At 40.5% G+C, this 21,597-nt stretch overlaps 1 protein-coding gene across 1 annotated transcript in view; it reads left to right on the top strand.

Moving 5' to 3' along the window:
• LOC126457514 (UPF0047 protein YjbQ) overlaps positions 1-21,597 on the top strand; it is a 65,719-nt gene that overhangs the window by 29,932 nt on the left and 14,190 nt on the right. Inside the window, exon 3 of the mRNA XM_050093852.1 lies at positions 7,303-7,342. Within this exon, the coding sequence (XP_049949809.1) occupies positions 7,303-7,342 (40 nt within the window). The remainder of the gene's footprint in view (positions 1-7,302; positions 7,343-21,597) is intronic.

Genomic DNA, 21,597 nt, shown 5'->3' with positions numbered 1-21,597 from the left:
ACATTGTTAACAGTACTGTTATTGAGAGCTTTTCTTTTTATTGTTCATATCGATATAATGTCACAGGCATAATCCATACAGCAATGTTTTATAAGATGCTTAATTCATTTTGGAAGACCATGGTAGACGTCAGTCTATCATTTTCTTAAAAATGTAATGTGATTGGACAGATAAAAAAATATACTCACCAAGAGGTGTCAGCAGAACAACCACATAAAGGTATTAAAGTTTGCAAGCTTTCGGATTCGGTAGCTCCTTCTTCTGGCAGAAGGGTGGAAGTGGGAGGAAGGGGGTGAAGGAAAAGGAAGTGAGGTTCGGGAAAAGTGGCAGAGTTCAGAAAAGTCACCCAAAACTCTGGGTCAGGGGAGACTCATGGGACTCATCCTGTCCAGTAAGTCTCTCCTGATGCGAGATTCTGAGTGACCTTTGCAAATTCTACGCCTTTTTGTAAACCTCACCAGTCCTTTCCCGTCACTCCTCCTCCTTCCCCTTCAACCCTTGTGCTAGGAGGAGGAGGAGGAGCCACTGTCTCCAAAAGCTTGCAAACTTTAATACCTTTACAAGTGTGTTCTCCTGCTGCTGCTTGATGCGTAGATTTTTTTATCTGTCCAGTTACACTATATTTTCAAAATTTTATTAACTTCATTCCTGTATCATTTTCCTTAGTTTCAGTATTTGTTTTAATTGTATTTTAAACGCATTGTCCAAACAGTTCTTCTTTTTCATGAAAAAGAAAAGGCAGAGCTGTCTTTACGTTCTTCACTTTCCTGTAAAAGCGATAATGTCTAACAATTTGTAGTTTAGTGGATGTCTAATAAGTTATTAGATTAACACCTTCTATATTTAATTTTTTGTCCTGGTAAATTGACAAATTTGTACTTGCAACTTGAAGCAGTAGTTTTGTATAGTGAGGAACTCTCTAATGCAAGAAATTATATCATATTTCTCAAAACAATTTTACAATAACAGCTGTAATACAGTAGTACTGATCATTGCTGTCTCTTAGTGAAACTAATTTGTAGGATCTGGTGGCTGACTCCACAAAAGGTATTACCTTAATGAGCATAATTGTTTTCTGCCTGTGTAGTTCCATTCCACAAGTTTATTACACCAACAGAAATTCTAGGACTTAAAAAATAAACAAAAATTGGTAAAGATAACCGCTCACTTTTGTCTGATTTTATGTCTAAAGCTTCAAACACACAACAGTCATTAAAACATGCCGACCCCTCCCAAATCTCTCTCTCTCTCTCTCTCTCTCTCTCTCTCTCTCTCTGTGCTGTTGTGTCTTTCCATACATATCAGTTTTATTTATTTTTATACAGTTTCAAAGCTTCAAGGAACTAAGCATATCTTAATTCTTCCACAATTTACATCTGCCTCCAGCCCTTGTAATACCGCATCATCTGAAACAAACTAGTTGAACCCAATTAAGTTATGAAGCTTCACTGAAGCTTCATTTCATATGCTCCTAGAGAACGTTTTGCTCTCCAAAGCTAACAGCAATAGCCACTAGTCTCATTTTCTCATCAATTTGACCATTTATCTCATGGCAGATGGTTGTGATGTTGCTTGCTGCTCTTAATTGTAATGTCAGTTCTCTTTCAGTGGGGGGCAGAATGGCAGTGTTCACAGTTGAAAATGTGTTATTTGCATCAGCATACACTGGCCAATAAATAAGAGCTAGTCCAGGAGTTATTTAAAACTCCAATGTATCTTTATGGAATTTGAACCTATTATTGATGTACTTCATGTTGAATTACTGAAAACTCAAGTATATTTTGCTTAATGGGAACGGTTCTTATCTTGATATTCTATATGTGTAAAGGTGTATCCAGATAGTATCTCCTTACTTAGTATAACATATAATAGTCAAAGGCCATTTACGTAACAAAACTTTCACAGCAAAACGAGATGAACATGTGCAATTTAAAAACTATACATCCACATTGCTGAAGAGCTAGTACATTGTACGCGTATTAGTCACTATGTTAATGACTTTTTCAGGGGTGGATGTAAGTAAAGGTTGAATTCGAGATACGTATGACAACCTCAATTTTCTATGTAAAAAACATACTTTTTGTCACATGGAGTTGGAAGCATTGGGTAACATAGTTTTCCATATAAAGGTGTTGCTTTGTGAGAAGGGATGAATCCTTATAAGTTGACACACAGTGAATTCTGACTGTTTCTGCAGAGATGTGTGTGTGTTCATTTTATATATGCTAAAAAAATTTCAGCTTCTTATCTTGCAGTTGCTCTCTGATGTTTACTTCAGTGGGTAGATATTAGTCAGACCTGCTGTTACACTGCATTCATATGTGTACATAGTGGATTTTCGTTGGTACAGTTTTGTTGGTTTATGTAACACAACTGTAGTGATTTAAAAATGATATTCATATTACTCTGTAAGACAGTGCGAAATCGATCTCACCTATGCCTTGGCATTTTCTGTCACTTGTTTAAATGATCAGCTGTGAACTATTGCACCTCACCTGGTTCTCTTAAACATATACAGAGGACTCATTTCCGGAAAATGTACATTGCTACCTCACACATTTTATGTATGAGTTACCTAGTACTGAATCTCATGATTGTGAACGTAATAGTGGGAAAATTGTTTTTGCAAGGTTATAAGCAAAACATAGAGGAAATTTTTATTTGATTTTTTTATTAGACTATAAAATTGCTGTTGGAAGCAAAAGTTGTACTTCTTATAATATACAAAATGATATCAGGTATTCTCAAAACTTTGTGTATTGTTCATAAATTGCCCATGTAAACATTAAAAATGTTTGCACCACTTTTAACAAATTTCAAAGATGGTATTTGTTAATTCAAGTTGCATTATTTTTTATTCATTAAGTTAAGTGATGTGGAGCTAACTGCACTTAGTTTACATTGTTTTCAGTTGAATGTTTATGTGATTCATTAATGTTGGCCTTGAACCTTTAAGCATTGTTCCAGAGTATTCTTAACAGAGAGTAGATATAGTTGTGTTGCTGATGTCAACTGCACATATTTTGTGTATAAGTAGGATAACTAGCAGTTCTATTACAGTAGCCATTCTGTTGCCTCTTTTAGAGTAAATCTTAACAAGTTGTGATTTTTCGAATGATTAGTTAGAACAAAAACCAGTGTCATGCTATCTCAGTTTGGTATTAAAATCTACCATGTGATTGTACACCATTAGAACATTGAACACTCTTTATGTGAATTATTCAGCAGCCACTTGTTACAGTTGTTATCTGTGCCACTAAAAGTGAAAGACTTTGAATTTGTAACCATTACTTTGTACACTATTGATATAAAAAAGATAATATGGAATTTTTTATTGTAATTCCAAGTGACTGCTGTGAAATGGACTGATTTTGTTTTGGAAAGTGAAAGCTTCTTTGTCTAGAGAGGTCACACACTATTCCTGTTGCAACAGAAAGAGAGGAAAAATTGGTTAGTGTTCTCAAACAGGGAATACACTATAAATTAGTATTGTTGTTGGTGCATTACAAAGCACATTATATGAATTATCACCTCATTGTTATTTTTGACAGAGTTCTGTAAAAGTGGTGTGGTAGTGCCTTTAATTTCATTATCCTCTCCTGGATTTCAGACTAGTGTTTTATGAAGTATGTATGTCTCATATTTACATGTAAGGAATTGTTAAGACATGAGTGTGCCCTTGAATTTCTTAAAATCTACTTACTATTCCAGCATCAGAAAATTATGCCAAAGTTTTCTGAGTCTCACACTATAGGGACTATTTGATCTATAATTTTTTTTTTCAATAATTGTAGTGGTACAATTAGCATTGAATGCTTCCTATTTTATACAGAAATGTTGAGTGTAAGATAGTGGAATACCACAATATAGCTAAAAGCCTACACTGTGGATCACATTCACCTCTCTCACAGACAGGAATCAGATTTTCCAAAATTAATAACATAATTACATTTCATGTAGAATGTGTTGTCCAGGCAAGATTTATGATCTGAAGACAAAGTTGGCAGCCAGGAAAATCCTGAGGAAATAGGAAATATAAACACTTAACCTCCTAGTTCCTATTCAAATACTTTGTATAAAACATTTATCAGACTATATACGTTACAAAATGTTAGAGAGTTTTCGATTTATGTTAAGTAAAATACCTTTATGCCTAAAATTCTTTTATATTTTTCTTCGTTAATTGACTTTGGATATAGGATAACACCATTTAGAACATACCTTCAATGAAATGTTTTCCGTTGCCAGTTCTCAATAGTTACACGTCTTAATTTTTAAAACTCACCTTGTACTTATATCTTTGTTCACAAGAATTTGACGTCTCTTTTCACCAGGAACACATTATGATTAAATCCCAGTAAGATATTATCTCTGTTAGCCAGTGATACAGTACTTCTTTAAAAAAAATACTTCAAAAGTATTGGAGTTTTAGAGCATCAGTTCACTGCATGCACACATTGAGCTATTAGGGCAAGAAAATACATAAAATGCAGTATTCAGTCAGAAGTGATACATTGTGCATATCCTACATTACATTTACTTTGTAGCACTATATTTAAATAAACTACAGATGAAAGAAATTTAATGAAGACATTATGCCTAGGTAGTAAAGAAAGTAGATCACTGCTTATCTTAAGCTTAGAGGGAAACATTCAAAAGGGTAAAACACAGCATTTAGTCTTCTCTATTTAAACAAAAGGGAAAAAGATGTCAGAAATTTACTTGCTGCCACCAAAAATTTTAATTGGAGTTGGTTTGCTGATTTTTAGTATGCACATTAATCAAATTTTCAGGTACCTCATAATGAATTCTGATAAAACAGAATGAAAATTGAATCCTAATTTTGCAAATATTGTCATTTAAAATGTCCTGGAAATAAGGGTAGATCAAATCCCACTTTTGCATACATTGCAGTTTTCAATCTCATGGTAGTAAGTTTAAATCAGAGCCCACTTTTGTATACAATTGCCATTTTGAATGTTATGGAAGTAAGGTTGTCTTGCAGTGTCCCAGCAAACTTGATTATTTTTATTTGTTTAATTAAGTGTTTCTTATTGGCCATACAAAACCAAATAGAGGTATAATAATTGTGATAACTGTGAACTGTAATACAGTGTTCGCCAACATTCTTTATGCTGTCACAACTTACGAAGTTCTTACAGGCTGTGAACATAACAATACAAGTTTTTATGTGGAAAGATAGTCTGTGAAAAATTTGATTCATTAAATATTTTTGTAGTTCTCGTTTTGTGCTTTGCTGTGGAAAAAGATGTGTTCACAGGGCATATGCAGTTAATCTGAAGGAAGGATTGAATTCTTCGAATTATACTAAGACTGATATTGCCTGAAAGAACTGAATCTGTACCTGCTGTAGTAAAGATGAATGTTTACGTTTTTATTTATAAAAGTGGCATGACCTAAAATATGGAATGAGAAACTTGTTTTCACATGTGTGTTTAATTATTTGATATTTCTGGGATTAATGCACATTAATTAGAGTGGTAAAAACTTCTGGATTCATAAATTTATTAAATAAGAGAAAATATCACCTGTAAGTGTATAACATAGAGTTATAGTTTTTATGTTTACTATGACCGTTATTTCTTACGCATTGGCTTTCCATATCATTCAGATACATTTAGAAAGTTTTTCTTGCATACTGGTTTGCCACTGAATGTGCAATAGTTTCTGAACGTGACGTCACAGGTGCTACTGCGTGGAAATCTTTTTCCCCTCTTCCCTTTTGAGACACAAATTAAATTTATTTCAGTGAAGTACAGCAACATAGTTGGTGATAACTTCTCTTACACTCAATATTGTAAATTAAATTTTTTAAAATAATTATTGTGATTCCCACCAGCTACTAAAATACTAAATAATGAATTTCATAGCAGCTTTGTATCTGATGTATACTAGTACACACAGACACCTAAGGAAGTGCTTTAAGACAAAGTAAGGTAATCACTACAATGTTATAACTGTACCTCATTTTGAAAAAAAAAAAAAAAAAAAAAAAAAGGGGCGATTTCTCCTATGTTATTTATTTTTGTATTAGGATTCTCATATAGCTATGGTAACATTGTGATAAGCAGTTTAGTAATACTGTGCCTTTAACTCTGGAATTAGGTATTTTTAATTTGTGGCACTGATAGTATGTTTGTAGTACATCCATATCAAAGTTAAAAAGTATTGTTGTCAACACTGTTTAATGTGTGTAGTAATGGCAGTGTGGTTTCATCTGTACTCAGTAATATGTGGTTTTCTGATATTACTTAGCTTTTAAACGTCAATACATCTGTATGATATAGCTCGTGATCAGTATTCTTAAATGGCTGGTTGTTGTTGCTTAATCTTATATGTAATGCATTACTGGTTGCTTCTGTGTGTCATCTTTACTTTTAGTTATTCTGACAGTGTATCAGAACATAAACTGCTCAGTAAATATTTTGTTATAGTTGATTTCTTAGTTTGACTTCTGATAATACAGAATGTATTTATGTGGACATCCTAGAGTTTTTGTATACATTGCTGAAGGTGCAACATGAAAGTCATATACCACATTGTTCCTAATTAAACTATTCTAGTGTATTCTGCAAAGAATACTTCATAATGTCAGATGTTACGAGATACAGCATAATTAAGATTGTAGATCACATGGCGGAAATTCAGGAAAGGAAATACAGAATTTATAGGCATCACTAATGGATACTATGAAATTCATTGGGAACACAGTCTTTTATTTAGTATTACATACCCTAAAATCCAGCATATACCTTCTTTAATTAATAGGCGATTGTACAAAAAATAAAAAGTAGCAAAATAATCAATTTCAGAAAACACAAAAAGAGAGGTGTGTTCTAGTCAAACTTTGGCTTGTTGAAAACAACTGCAGCAATTTTGTACACAATTGGTTTAATTTCTGGTGCCTGTGAAGCATTAATAACAGATTTCTTGATGTTTAATGTGTAACCTAATTATTTATTTTGTTAGCAACTAATTCTTAACATACAAAATTTGGTGCCTACCCTAAATATCTTTTGTGGGGAGCTGAATATAATACAAATTTGTATGGCTCGGAAAATATTTTTGTGAGGAGTCAATATGTAAATATTCTGCTAAAGTTCTTCCATTTATACAGTTAGCTTAATGATAATAATTTGTTTGTATATTTGAACAGCATTGTGTAGCGAATATTGTCCTCCCTTTTGTAAGTTGTACCTTTGTCAGGAATTCTGTAGTGTGCTTTTGAATGTTAATGTTGACATTATGTACATAGTGATTCGATTTTGCTTTCTTTTCTAGGGATGACATGGAAATGATGCTGAATAAAATTGTGCCTGAGGTAAGTCAGAATGAGTGTACAGCACTGTAAAATATCTTATCATTTGGGTTACTGTCATGTTTCACACAAGAACATTGGGTTTTGGATTATATGTTTTATTTAGTTATTCATTTTTGTAATATGATATTTAATATAATAATGATTTTTTAGCTACATTAGAATATAATTTTCCATTTGTTTTTAATACTTTAATGAAAACTTATCTTATTAGCAAATAACATATTTGTCAATAGAAAAAATGTAGCAGATAAAGTGCTTTATTCATACCCATTGGTGGTATGGTACACTTACTGAAAGCTGTGGGTTTGATTGCAGATAGCTGGCCACCATGAAAGACAAATGTGAAACTCAAATTAAGCTCACTCATGCCTACTTTGTGGTAATTAGCTTGTCTGATCACAACTCACAGTTAATCAAATTATGTAAAGTTGTGTATACAATTTACAAAAAAACACAAAGAAAAGAGTGAGACTGATTAATAATAGAACAAAAGCAAACTTAAGAGAGAGATTTAAAAAACCTTGACCAGAATGATTTTAAAATGTTTTTAAATAAGGTTCCTTTAAATACAGTTTAAAACAAAAATATTAAATGCCACACTAGGTAGTCATCAAGGATACTCGGATCACTACAGATTCAAGAGGTCTCAAATGAAAAAGTGACATCTACAAATTGTCAGAAGGAGTAATGAACTGGAAGTAGGTTCACAGTATTATTACAGAAAATGCAGGTTTATGAAAGAATTTTCCGTTGTAGAGATATTTAAAAAAAATTATTGTTTAAAACGTGCTGAGGAAATTGGTTAAAATTGTTCGGGAGATACAGCAGTGGAGTACAATGAAAAAGCCATACAGAGGAATCAAAATTTTTCACAAGTCTTCTAAAAATGAGATGCCCTATCATTAAAATGAAAAAAGTTTATTTGGTGATTCACGGTATTTCCAATAAGATATGTAAAAGATGTGATCCTATTATATCTAACTTTTGGAACCACATGCATAATTACACCATTAACCTGTGCTGATTTCCCAGACAGATCAAAATATACCATTAGTAGGCCTCACTGAGAAGGGTGCTCCGACAGGTGTGGGTGACTACTGGACATTCACCTAACTTCATTTCCCAGATTATTTTGAGGCAGTAATGTACTAACATACTATCAACAAATTACATTAGTCAGTTCTAGACCTATTTTGAATTCTAAAATGTTTGCTTTACCAATACTGCTATTCATACACTAATTGTGCACAATATAAACATTTTACTTTAAATGGTGTGGAGTACTGAAAGTTGGTATCTTCTTTGACGTATCCAAAGTATATCAGCCATAGCATTGTATTAGAAAATCTACATTTTTGTTGCATTTGTGGTTTGGCATATGCCTAGGTTTGCTCCTGTGTATGAAACAGAATCTAGAAAGTTGCAGTAAGGGATACAAGTAATTTGTAAAGACTTTAGACAGCAGCCGCCAGGAGTAGGAATTACAATGGATGTTCTGCAGGATCTCCTTATACAGTTACATTTGTCTGGTTGAGTAGAAGGTAAACAACAAAGAAAATTTTTCTCATGTGCCCTTTCAAAATGAAACACACCGTTAACCTACAAAGTAAAAGTTTCTTTGGTGATTTGCAATATTTGCAGTAAGATGTGAAGTTACGTGACTCTGGTATATATAACTTTTGCAACTACATTGTATGTTTGTGAAAATTATTAGACTGTTTTACAGAAATTGGCGTATGTTAAACTTGGGGTGGGGGGGATGATGTAATCACCAAATTCTATATTTGAAAACAAAAATCAGGTAATTTAGTGTTTCTACAAGAAATAGGAAACAGAGCAGAGAGTTGCTAGTATTTCAGCATGCATACTGATTACAAACAAAAATACCACATAGAGATTTGCTCAAATGTTTAAAATCATTTGAATAAATCCAAAGAGTTGGAATTCATGTATAATGTTTGGCGGAATTTTCTGAGAAGGCAAAAAATATTTGTTTTCAAAAGATAAAAAATGAATTCTCTCTCTCTCTCTCTCTCTCTCTCTCTCTCTCTCTCTCTCTCTCTCAGCAACTGCACTGATATTGTGCATGTATTAATAGCCAACACTTCATCGGTACAATGTGACCAGATATGATTGTCATAGTCGTGTAAGACACAAAACTATTCAGTTTGCTAGGGGAACTGGATTGCTTTCTCCCTCCCCCCACCTCCCTCGCTCTCCCCCCACCTCCCTCGCTCTCCCCCCACCTCCCTCGCTCTCCCCCACCTCCCTCGCTCTCCCCCCCACCTCCCTCGCTCTCCCCCCACCTCCCTCGCTCTCCCCCCACCTCCCTCGCTCTCCCCCCACCTCCCTCGCTCTCCCCCACCGCCCTCGCTCTCTCCCCCCCACCGCCCTCACTCTCCCCCCCACCTCCCTCGCTCTCCCCCCCCACCTCCCTCGCTCTCCCCACACCTCCCTCGCTCTCCCCCCCACCTCCCTCGCTCTCCCCACACCTCCCTCGCTCTCCCCCCCACCTCCCTCGCTCTCCCCACACCTCCCTCGCTCTCCCCCCCACCTCCCTCGCTCTCTCCCCCCACCTCCCCCTCTCGCTCCCCCCACCTACCTCGCCCTCTTGCTCCGCCTCGACCTGTCCAGCCATCCTGATTTCCCTAAATCGCTTCAGGCAAATGCCGGGATGGTTCCTGTGAAAGGGCATGGCTGACTTCTCCATGCTTCCCTAATCCAATGAGGCCGATTACCTCGCTGTTTGGTGTCAGTCTCCAAATCAGACTGCACCTACCCCTCCCCAAATCGTCTACCCCCCGAATCCTCCACCCCCCGAATCCTCTACCCCCCGAATCCTCTACCCCCCGAATCCTCTACCCCCCGAATCCTCTACCCCCCGAATCCTCTACCCCCCGAATCCTCTACCCCCCGCCGAATCCTCTACCCCCCGCCGAATCCTCTACCCCCCGCCGAATCCTCTACCCCCCGCCGAATCCTCTACCCCCCGCCGAATCCTCTACCCCCCGCCGAATCCTCTACCCCCTAATCCTCTACCCCCTAATTCTCTACCCCCTAATCCTCTACCCCCTAATTCTCTACCCCCCTTCTACACCCCACCACCCCCTGCCCCATCTGCACCCCCTGCCCCATCTGCACCCCCTGCCCCATCTGCACCCCCTGCCCCATCTGCCCCCCCTGCCCCATCTGCCCCCCCTGCCCCATCTGCCCCCCTGCCCCATCTGCCCCCCCTGCCCCATCTGCCCCCCCTGCCCCATCTGCCCCCCCTGCCCCATCTGCCCCCCCTGCCCCATCTGCCCCCCCTGCCCCATCTGCCCCCCCTGCCCCATCTGCCCCCCCTGCCCCATCTTCCCCCCCTGCCCCATCTGCCCCCCCTGCCCCATCTGCCCCCCTGCCCCATCTGCCCCCCCTGCCCCATCTGCCCCCCTGCCCCATCTGCCCCCCTGCCCCATCTGCCCCCCCTGCCCCATCTGCCCCCCCTGCCCCATCTGCCCCCCCTGCCCCATCTGCCCCGTGCCCCCCCCACCGTGCCCCATCTGCCCCCTGCCCCCCCTCCGTGCCCCATCTGCCCCCCCTGCCCCCCCACCGTGCCCCATCTGCCCCCCCCTGCCCCCCACCGTGCCCCATCTGCCCCCCCTGCCCCCCCACTGTGCCCCATCTGCCCCCCCCCCCACCGTGCCCCATCTTCAACAACCCTCCCTGTCCTGCCTACACCTCCACCTGCCCTTCTACACACTTTACCCTACACCTCCTACACCCCCACTCACAATCGCCCACCCCCAATCCCTGACCCCCAACACCTCACCCTGTCTACACCTCCTAAACCCCCTCTCCCCTGCCCCATCTATGCCCCCCTCCCCTCCCCCGTCTATGCCCCCCTCCCCTCTCCCCTCCCCCGTCTATGCCCCTCTCCCCTCCACCGTCTATGCCCCTCTCCCCTCCCCCGTCTATGCCCCCTCCCCCTCCCCTCCACCGTCTGTGCCCCCCTACCCCCTACCCTCCACCGTCTGTGCCCCCCTCCCCTGCCCCGTCTGTGCCCCCCTCCCCTCTCCCCTGCCCCGTCTGTGCCCCCCTCCCGTCTCCCCTGCCCCGTCTACACCCCCTCCCATCTCCCCTGCCCCGCCTGTGCCCCCCTCGCCCTCCGCTGCCCCGTCTGCGCCCCCTCCCCCGTCCCCTGCCCCATAACCTACCCCCGAACCCTCCTCCCCCGCCTACAGCCCCCTCTCCCTTTTCCCGTTTACTCCCGCCCTTCACCCATCTCTCTCCCACCCTTACCCCTCCAACTCCAACAGAACGACCACCTATAATTTAGTTGCTCATACTGCTCATGAGTATATTTGTTTGTTATTCTCTAGTAAAAAGAAAGGAAATGAATTTCTATGATGTGTGTTATAATTAATTTGTGGAAGTTGAAGATAGATAGCAGGTGGTTATAAAGTGAAGCTGCTCACAGAGGTGCAGTGTGGGCTGCAATTATCGTATCGCAACAAAAATTGGTAGATATTCTAGTGTGTTAATGTGGAATTTATTTATGCTGGAAAAAATTAGGTCCAGTTTTGGCCACCTGGTGAAAATCTGGTGCTGTGTATGTCAGCCAGGACATTATGACTTCCTACCTTGTAGCCAGTATGTCCACCTTGGCACAGAAAACAGTGACAACATACCATGACATGGAAGCAGTGAGGCCTTTGTAAGTTACTGGAGGGACTTGACACCACATCTGCAATCACATGTCACCTAATTCCCATGTATTAAGAGGGAGGGGTCGATGAACTCTGACACCACATTTTATCACATCCGAGATGTGTTTGATCTGATTCAGATCTGGTGAGTTGGGGCCAGCACAACAGTTTGAACTCGCTACTGTGTTCCTTGAACCACTCCATCACACGCCTGGCCTTGTGACATGGCACATTGCATTGTTGAAAAATGCATGACACATGATCGACATGAAGGGATGTCGTGGTCTGCACCCAAAGTAGGATACTCCTTGACAATTATGGTGTCTTGCATGAGCTCCACTGGACTCATGGATGGCCAAGTGAATGTTCCCCAGAGCATAATGGAGCCGGTACCAGCTTGTCCCGTCCCACTGTAAAGGTATCAAGCTGCTGTTACCCTGGAAGATGACGGATTTGTGACCCCCATCGGCATGATGAAGATGGTATTGGGATTCATCTGACCATCAGTGCTCTGCCATTGTGCCGACGTCCAATGCCTATGGCAGCGTGCCCATTTCAGTTGTAGCTGCTGATGTCATGGTGTTAACATTGGCATATGCAAGGGTCATTGGCTGGGGAAGCCCATTGTTTGGAGTGTTCAGTGCACTGTGTGTTCAGACACAGTTGTACTCTGCCCAGCCATAAAGTCTGATGTTAGTTCCGCAAAGTTCGTGACCTGAACTGTTTCACCATTGTGCCCAGCTATAATGAAGGATGGCCACCCAAACCTAAGATGTCTGGACGTGGTTTCACTTTTGTTTTGCCATGTGAAGAAAACAATCACGACAGCACTCATCAAACAGCTGACAAGTTGTGCAGTTTCCGAAATGCTCATGCCCAACCTTGGGCCATCACAATCTGCCCTCAGCCAAACCCACATGGATTGCATGTCTTCCACTTTCTTCACACAGCACACTAACTGACACTACATGTGCCATTCGTGTGTCTGACTAGCAGTCATTCCTCACCAGGTGACATTGTCAGGGTGGGCTTATATTGATAGTAGGCTGGTGGTCATAATATTCTGCCTGATGAATGTAGAAATGTTTACATATGTAATGGATTAGGAAAGGGATGTGGACAGTAAAGCACAAATAAGTAAGGAAGGCATAATGTAGATTTTGTTCAGCATGAGCACCGGAGATGTTGTTGTGATGCTGCATTTGTAAGATGACACGATCAACAGTTGCTCACAGCAGTTATGGTGGAATCTGAGTGACATGTTCCTGTATACTGGCCTTCAGATCAGATAGAGACTGAATATATTCCTGCTAAACACATTCTTTTACATATCCCCAGAGCCAAAAGTCACAGTGATTTAGATCAGGTGATACTGCAGGCCATCAATAGGGAAAACCTATGGAGGAGGAGGGTTGCATTAAGCAGATCACAGGGAGAGCAACATGAGGCGTCACTCAATCTTGCATGAAAACAGTGGTTTCCACACTGTTCTGCTCTTCCAAAGCAGGAACCACATGCTATGCAAGGAGGTCTCACAAACATGCAGGCATCACAGCACACCTGACAGGCCCTCTGTGTGTATTCTCTACCAAAAAAGAAAGGACTGGGAATATAGGTATGTGAGAATCCACATTACTGTCACCTACAGCAAGTGCAGTGGCTCTTCATGCACATCGTCACAACATGCGGTTTAACAGTATCCCAAATTTGATAGTTCTGTGTATTCACTTGACCCTTTAGTGTAAAATGTGCCTCATCACCTCATAGAATATTGCCCTGTCACACGTCATCAACTTCGATCCGAACCAGAAACAGAGGAGCAAATTCAGAACATTGCTGCAGATTGTCTGGTTTCACTTGCTGCACCATTTGGATCTTTCACAGGTGCCAGGGTAAAACTGCAAAACTTTCTGTACTGTAGACTGTGAGATGGACAATTCTTGTGACTCTGCAAGTGAACAAGCGCTACCTGGGGTATGTGCTGCATGATCAGTTACAGCAACAGCTACCTCATCAATAACTTTCACTGTAATAGGATGTCTTCCTCTTCGAGATACTACACAAAGTTCACACATGTTTTGAATTTTATGATATCCTTTAAACCTTTTAATGGCATCAGGCCTCTGCTCAGACCTTTCAGTTGGGTGATACTCTCTTGAGGCAGTGCTGTAATTGCTGCCATTCACATAAAACAGTTTCACTAACAGTGCACAGTCTCTCTTCTTGATAGCCACATGTTCACTCATGTTATCGCTTGTCAAATGTCAGCATGGATGTCCTACCACCATACAGTGTATAAAGCCAGATTTACAGCTGGTGGCCAAAATTAGATATAATTTTTTTGCAGTGTAAGTCAGTTCCACATTAACGGGTTAGTATGTCTATTGAGTTTCGCTTACAGCCCATACTGGACCTCTGTGAGTAACTGCACTTTAATTGCAACCACCAGGTATTTGTTAATCAGATGTATTCAAAAATTAAAATAAATGTATTAAAAATTGATTTATAACATTTCTGTATGTAGTAGGGATGATACCTTCAGCTGTATTTATAGGTCTTATTTGATTTACAATCAAATTTGCTTACATCGCTCTATCTTCAGGCTTATGTACAATACCAGGAGACCATGTGAATACCTGGTAATCATTATACATCTTGTAGTGGGCACAAAAAAATCAGTGTCCGCTATGCAGAACCTTCTTTCCTGCTTGTGCTGTGTGAGTAGAGTCTGCTCGATTTTTTGTCTGGTCTGCAAGATGTGTGATGATGATTACCTGGTACCTACATGTTGACCTGGTAACATAAAGTCTCCTGTAGATGGTGTATGTAAAACTGAAATGGATTGCAAATAAAGTGCTGCCTGTGAACACAGCTGAAGGTGTCATCCCTATTACATAAAAATCAGAAAATAGATATCCAGAGTTACACTGTCTGTTCAAAAGCATCTGGACACTCCTATGTAATGTGGATCTGACCATTAGCTGTAGTGAGAGGTGGGCCCACCAGTATAAAACAAGGTGAGGTGTATTGTGTTGTCAGTGGAGATGCAGTAACAGCAGAAAGGGTAAGTCAGGAGAGCTCAGTGACTTTGAACGTGGACTAGACATTGGATGTCATCTGACATGCAAATGTATTGGGACATTTCAACTCTTCCAAAGATTCCCAAGGTGACTGCTAGTGATGTGATTGTGAAGTGGAAACATGAAGGAACAGTCACGGCTAAACCAAGATCAGACAGACCTCCACGTACTGACGGACAGGGACTGTCAAGCATTACAGAGGGTTGGTGTATAAAATCACTTGAAATAACCGTCAGTTCCAAAGTGCAACCAGCAATGCAGCTGCCACAGTGATTTTGTGTAAAGACTTTAAAAGGAATGGGATACAATGGTCAAGCAGCTCCTTATAAACCACACATTTCTGTGTCATTGCTAAGTGACACCCAAGGTGGTGTAAAGTAGTGATCTGAACAAGAAAATGAAAAGAATCAATTGACTCATTCAGTTTTAGCTTTAGGTATCAGTTAATTAATTAATTAATTAATAAATCAATTATTTTGAGTGAAATCATTCATGGGGTGCAGATGAATGAAAACAATCAATTCTATCAGCTCTAGCTTGTACATATCAGTTCGTCTATACATCCGTTCTTCTGATTGAAACCATAATTATTTATTTACGTATAATTTTATAATGCAGCACCAGTACTTAATCTTTTAAAACCAACCAAAAATCTGTATCTGAAGTCAGAAGTATGAAAAAATCATTTTCATGTAAATAAATACATAAATTTAGAAAATACATAATTTTAAAAAATATAGTTTTTACTCAACTATCCTTGAAATAATATGTGTTGTTTGACTCTAAAAAGATTATGGTTCATGTGTAACTGAAATGGCTGAAAAAGTATGGAAATGAAATCACTCAAATCCATTTGAGTGAAAAACTTATAGCTGACATGGCTGCAGAGACTAGTTCCATTTCATTCTTTCATTCAGCTGAAAAAATCAGCCTGTCAGTTTGTTTTAATTTCCTATCAGTAGTGCAAAGAGTGATGCCACTGGACAGAAGATGACTGGAAACAAGTGGTTTGAAGTGATGAATCACACTAGACCTTCTGACAATCTGATGAATGGTTTTGAGTTTGGTGAATGCCTGGCGAGTATTAGCTACCATAATGTGAAGTGCCAACAGTGAAGTATGGAGGAGGTAGTGTCATGATATGGGGGTGTCTTTAATGGTTAGGTTGTTGCCTACTTTTTGCACTTAAATGCTGTACTTAAAAAAATATGAACACATTATAGCATTGTGTACTGTGTACAGAGAGGAAGGGTTCAAAGACGATGGTGTCAACATGACAACATGCTGTGTCATAAATTTGCATATGTGAAGCCACGGTTTGTGGACAGTAACATTCCTGAAATGGAATGGCCTGTCCAGAGTCCTGACCTGAACCCAGTGGAACATATTTGCGATGAGTTATAATGATGATTTTGCTCCAGACCCCAGTGTCAAGCATCGCCACCTTCTCTGGTTTTGGCTCTTTAGGAAGAATGAATGGAGAGTTCAAGCCTTCGTAAAGGAGAATGCCCACTTGGTGGTGTTGGGATATATTTGATAAGATAGTATATATACTATTAGCTAATGTAAATGAAATGACCATGTTGTTTGAGCAATGAAATTTTACTTCACTTCATGTTGGGAACATATAACAGAATTTTTGTGTATTAGTAATCCATCATGGGTTGGGGAATAACATCATGAGTTAGTAGTGGAGGAAGTTGGTAACCAGCAACTTAGACAAGGAACTTGCCAAAATATGTTTACAGGGTTCGTTTATTGCCTCTGCAAACTCAGTTTTTGAGTATAAATTGATTATTTCATTGTAAAGGAGGAGCCAACAACAAGAAGATATGTAGAATGACGCAAGCATACACAATGTCAGTGTAAAGGAACATGGCAATTTCAGTAACACATTTAAACCACTTATGGTTGATGTAATCTGAAAACAATGGCCCAAAAAGGTTTTTAAAATTGGGGAGAATTTAGTGAGTTACACCAGTTAAGATGACTTAATAGGGGATTATGTTGAAGAAAATGTAACTGATTTCATTAGTTGAATAAAACCAATGATATATTTGTGTTAGATGTCAATACCAATATGAATAAAGGCTGTTCGCATTGCATGTTATTGGCAGCAAGGCACAGTGAGCGCTTTACCTTCAACAGTAAACTTTATTTCTGTCAAATGCTCACATAAATTCCTTAATGGTTAAACTAGTGTCGACTCAGTAGCCATTGCTGTACACCGATAACAAGTAAGGAATGGTATACAAGTGGACTTACAGTGATGTTACACTGAAAATCTAAATAAATATTACTGAACTACTAAAATTTAAAAGTGATAACATAAGTACTTTTTGGCTCATGGTTATGTCAGAACATGAGAAGCCAAGAATTACAGTTGCTCATACTAGGGGGTTGACATCTGGTTAGCCATTGTAAGTCCTTACACAGCGAGACCTAGCTGTGGAAGCCATGACACTTTGGTCACGTTCATTAGCTGCCTAAGAATAAGTGATGAGAATAGGAAATTGGTGGCAAAAGTTCAGATTCTGTACTGTTGTTTTTAAATCACTATTAAAAATGTCCAAGGAAGTGTTACTTGATGACAGTAAGATGCTTTAGTTAACCTGAAATTGTCACACAACTATTCAGTGGAATTAGACAAGAGATGATACAGAATGATTTGAACTTCACATGAAAATCTGCCATGGACATTTCAATCACATACTGTCAACAAAATAGGTATGAATGCAGAGTTTCTGCAACATCATGTATTGTGTAGGTATTGCTTTAATGAATTTTAAGTTGTGTGTGTGTGTGTGTGTGTGTGTGTGTGTGTGTGTGTGTGTGTGTGTGTGTGTGTGTGTGTGTGTGTGTGTGTTTTCGCCCCTACCCATCCTGCTCTGAGGAAGAACAAGAGTTTGAATGTCTACATCAGTGATTCCCGACCTTTGGAGTGTGCCCCACATGGGTGGGTGGGTGAGTGAGGGGGGGTTGTGAGAGATTTTATAGGATGAGGAGGGGGGAGGCAAGCAGCTTAGAAGAAATCAGAAACTTGTTGTCAGACAAGTCAGAAATTTGATATTCTACACAAGATGTGTAATAAAGTATCTCCAAACGCATTGGTTGCTGCCATCTTCAGTAAAATGGTCACTATCAAAAATAGGTAATGCAGTATTTCTTTAGCATTCGAATTGTACAAGTTCGGTTACATACTGCTGTAGTGAATGTGTCTCTTGCATAAAAAAATGACAACATTGCAATAATGGGGAAACTACTAGACACTGCATTCTGCTAACATTAAATGTGAGAATGTTTTATGATGATGTCTTTGAGTAGTACACCACAATAGAGCCACAGAAAGTCAAGATGAAATCGGTAGCTGTCAGGTATTTCTGAAATTACAGTTTGGGAAACACTGTTATCTTGGGGTGAGGGGAGAGAGTGATCCTGAGCAGTTAGATGGTCAGTGGAGTCATACTGATGAAAGTGTACCAGTATTGCTTCAGCATATTCAGTAGTGTTGGAATTTCATCTCCCTACCTCCCACTGCATAAGAATTTCCATTTGTAAAAGATTTCATACCTTAATCTGGGGGTTCAGTTTTGGGATTCTAAGTGAAAACTAGTGCAAAACACCTTTGAGAGAGGGATATTCCCCTCCCCCCTCCTCCTCCCCGCTCCTTCTAGGATTCTTGTGTGTGTAGAAAGTTGTCTTGGTTGACTTAGTATTTATCTGTACAAATCGATTACACACTTGTACAGACTGTCTTCCAAACATAATTTTAAACCTTTGGTCAAGGCAGTAAGGTATGTTGTGTAGTATCCAACATCAGTTGGAAGAACATGAAAAGACTCAAATACTTTCTGTTCCCATCACAGACTGAAATTTTGTTGGAGCACCAGAGGAATGTCCCACCCTAAACTTATCTCCAAATGCTTGTCACAAACTGCCATCACTGTACATGTAACACACCCAGCCAATGTGGCATTTGTTCATATTGCATGCACACATTGATTGCTTTGACATAAATTAGGGGTTATAAGGAATGCAACTAGACAGTGTTACATGTTTTGATTTTGACCAGTGTGCACAAACTGTTCACTTGTTTCATAGATACATTGTTTGTTCATACTAGGAGGAAACTGAAAACAAGTTACACAGATGATAGGAATCAATCTTTTTAGAACTTGAGAAGATTAAGTTTGTGGACTATGTGATCTTAGTTCACAATATAAATATTGTGTTGTTTGTAAATTTATACAGACGTTACCTGTAATATATTCTAAGATTTATTGCTGTGCTGCAACTGGCTGAAGAGTGGGATAACAATGACTGCTGCATTTGCTGATTTGTACAAAATGTGTACACCTAAAATTATAAATAAAACACTGAAATAATGACACACTAATAAAGAGGCTAGTTTTTAATTAATATGGTAGTGAACAATTTACTAAATAAATAAGAATTATTTAGGAATAAAGGAGGTGACTCACTGAAAAACAGAAGCAGTGTGTCGTTGATAGGTACACAAACAAAAGGTACAGAATGTTGCTGGATTTCGGAATGGGCTTCCTTTTTCAAGCTGTAGGAAGAACATGTGTGTGCATGCACACCCACACTATGGGGGTGGGGGTGGAGGGGGGGGGGGAGGAAGCGGTGCAGCGAGGTACCTTAGGTTTAGACCAGGAAGCTTTTGGGAGCAGCAGATGTGCTGTAAGGATAGCTACCATCTGCACAGCTCAGAAAAGCTGGTGGTGGTGGTGGGGAGGATTCAGATGGCATGGGTTGCGAAGCAGTCATTGACATCTTGCATTTTGTGCTCTGTTGCCTATTGTGCCACTGGGTGTTCCACCTTGTTTTTGACAACAGCTTAGCGGTGGCCATTCATTCTAGTTGACAACTAGTTGGTTGTTGTACCAATGTAAAATGCTGTGTAGTTATTGAAGCAGAGCTGGCATATAACATGGCTGCTTTCACAGGTGGTCTGGTCTCTGGGGTAGGATAGGCCCGTCACGGGATTGGAGTAGATGGTGCTGGGTGGGTGGATTGGGAAGGTCTTGCATCTGGGTCTTTCTCAGGGTTATGATCCCTGTGGAAGGGGTTTGAGGGTGGGTGTGGCATAGGGTTGAACTAGGATGTTGTGGAGGTTGGGTCGGTGGCAGAACACTACTTTGGGAGGCGTTGGAAGTATTTTGGGTAGGATGTGCCTCATTTCTGGGGACGATGACACATAGTCAAAGCCCTGATGAAGGATGTGGTTCAGTCACTCCAGTAAAGGGTAGTATTGGGTGACAAAGGGGGGGGGGTGCTTTTTGTGGTTGGTTCTTGGGATGGATGTGAAGATCAGGTGTGTGTGTGTGTGTGTGTGTGTGTGTGTGTGTGTGTGTGAAGTTACGGCATAGAAGATCTGCTTGTGACTTAGGTCTTGAGGTATAGCATGTTTGCAATGACCACTTTGAGGCTTTCAGCATACTGGGTGAGGGAGTTTTCATCACTGGAGATACCTCTACCACGGGTGGCCAGGCTGTATGGGAGGGATTTTTTGGTGTGGAAGGGGCAGCAGCTGTCAAAGAGCAGATGCTGCTGGTAATAGGTGGGTTTTATGTGGACCAAAGTGTAGGTGGAGCCATCTGAGAGAAGATCAACACCTAAGAAGGTGGCATGATGGGTGGAGGAGGACCAGATGAAGTGGATGGGAGAGACGGTGTTGAGCTTTTGAAGGAATGAGGATAAGGGGTCCTGGCCTTGGTTCCAGACTATAAAGAGGTCATCAATAAACCTGAACCAGATCAGGGATTTGGGTTTCTGGGAAGCTAGGAATGTTCCTCTAGGTGGCCCTTGATGAGGTTGGCATAGGAGGGTGACATGCGGGTGCCCATGGTTGTGCCACAAATTTGTTTGCGTACCTTCTCTTCAAAGGTGAAATAGTTATGGATTAGGGTGTAGCTGGTTAGGTGTACAAGGATGATGTGGGGTCTGGAATCTGCAGAGTGATGCGAGAGGTAGTGTTCAACCATGGCAAGGTCATGGGCATGAGGGATGCTGGTGTATAGGGAGGTTGCATCAACAGTGATGAGTAGGGATCCGGGAGGTAAGGGTGTGGGGATGGTTGAGAGCCACTGCAGGAAGTGGTTGGTATCATTAATGTGAGAGGCTAGGTTTTGGACCATTGGTTGGAGATGTTGATGAACAAGGATCAAGATGTTTTTTGGTGGAAGCACTGTAAGCAGACACAATTGGGTGCTCAGGGTTGTTAGGGTTGTGGATTTTGGGGAGCATCTAGAAGATGGATGTGCTAGCTGTTGTTGAGTGATTAGGGAGATTGGATTCAGGGGTGAGTTTCTGGGAAGGGCCTAAGCATTTCAGCAGATCTTGGAGATTATGTTGGATTTCTGGGATATGGGGTCACTTTGGCAGAGCTTGTAGGTGGAGGTGTCGGACAACTGGCAGAAGCCCTCTGCCCAGTAGTCACTCCAGTTCATTGTAACAATGGTGGAATATT

Source organism: Schistocerca serialis, chromosome 2 (genome assembly GCF_023864345.2).
Source record: "Schistocerca serialis cubense isolate TAMUIC-IGC-003099 chromosome 2, iqSchSeri2.2, whole genome shotgun sequence".
Taxonomy (NCBI): Eukaryota; Metazoa; Arthropoda; class Insecta; order Orthoptera; family Acrididae; genus Schistocerca; species Schistocerca serialis.
The sequence above is the reverse complement of the archived record's forward strand: the minus strand, read 5'-3'. Positions and strand labels throughout refer to the sequence as shown.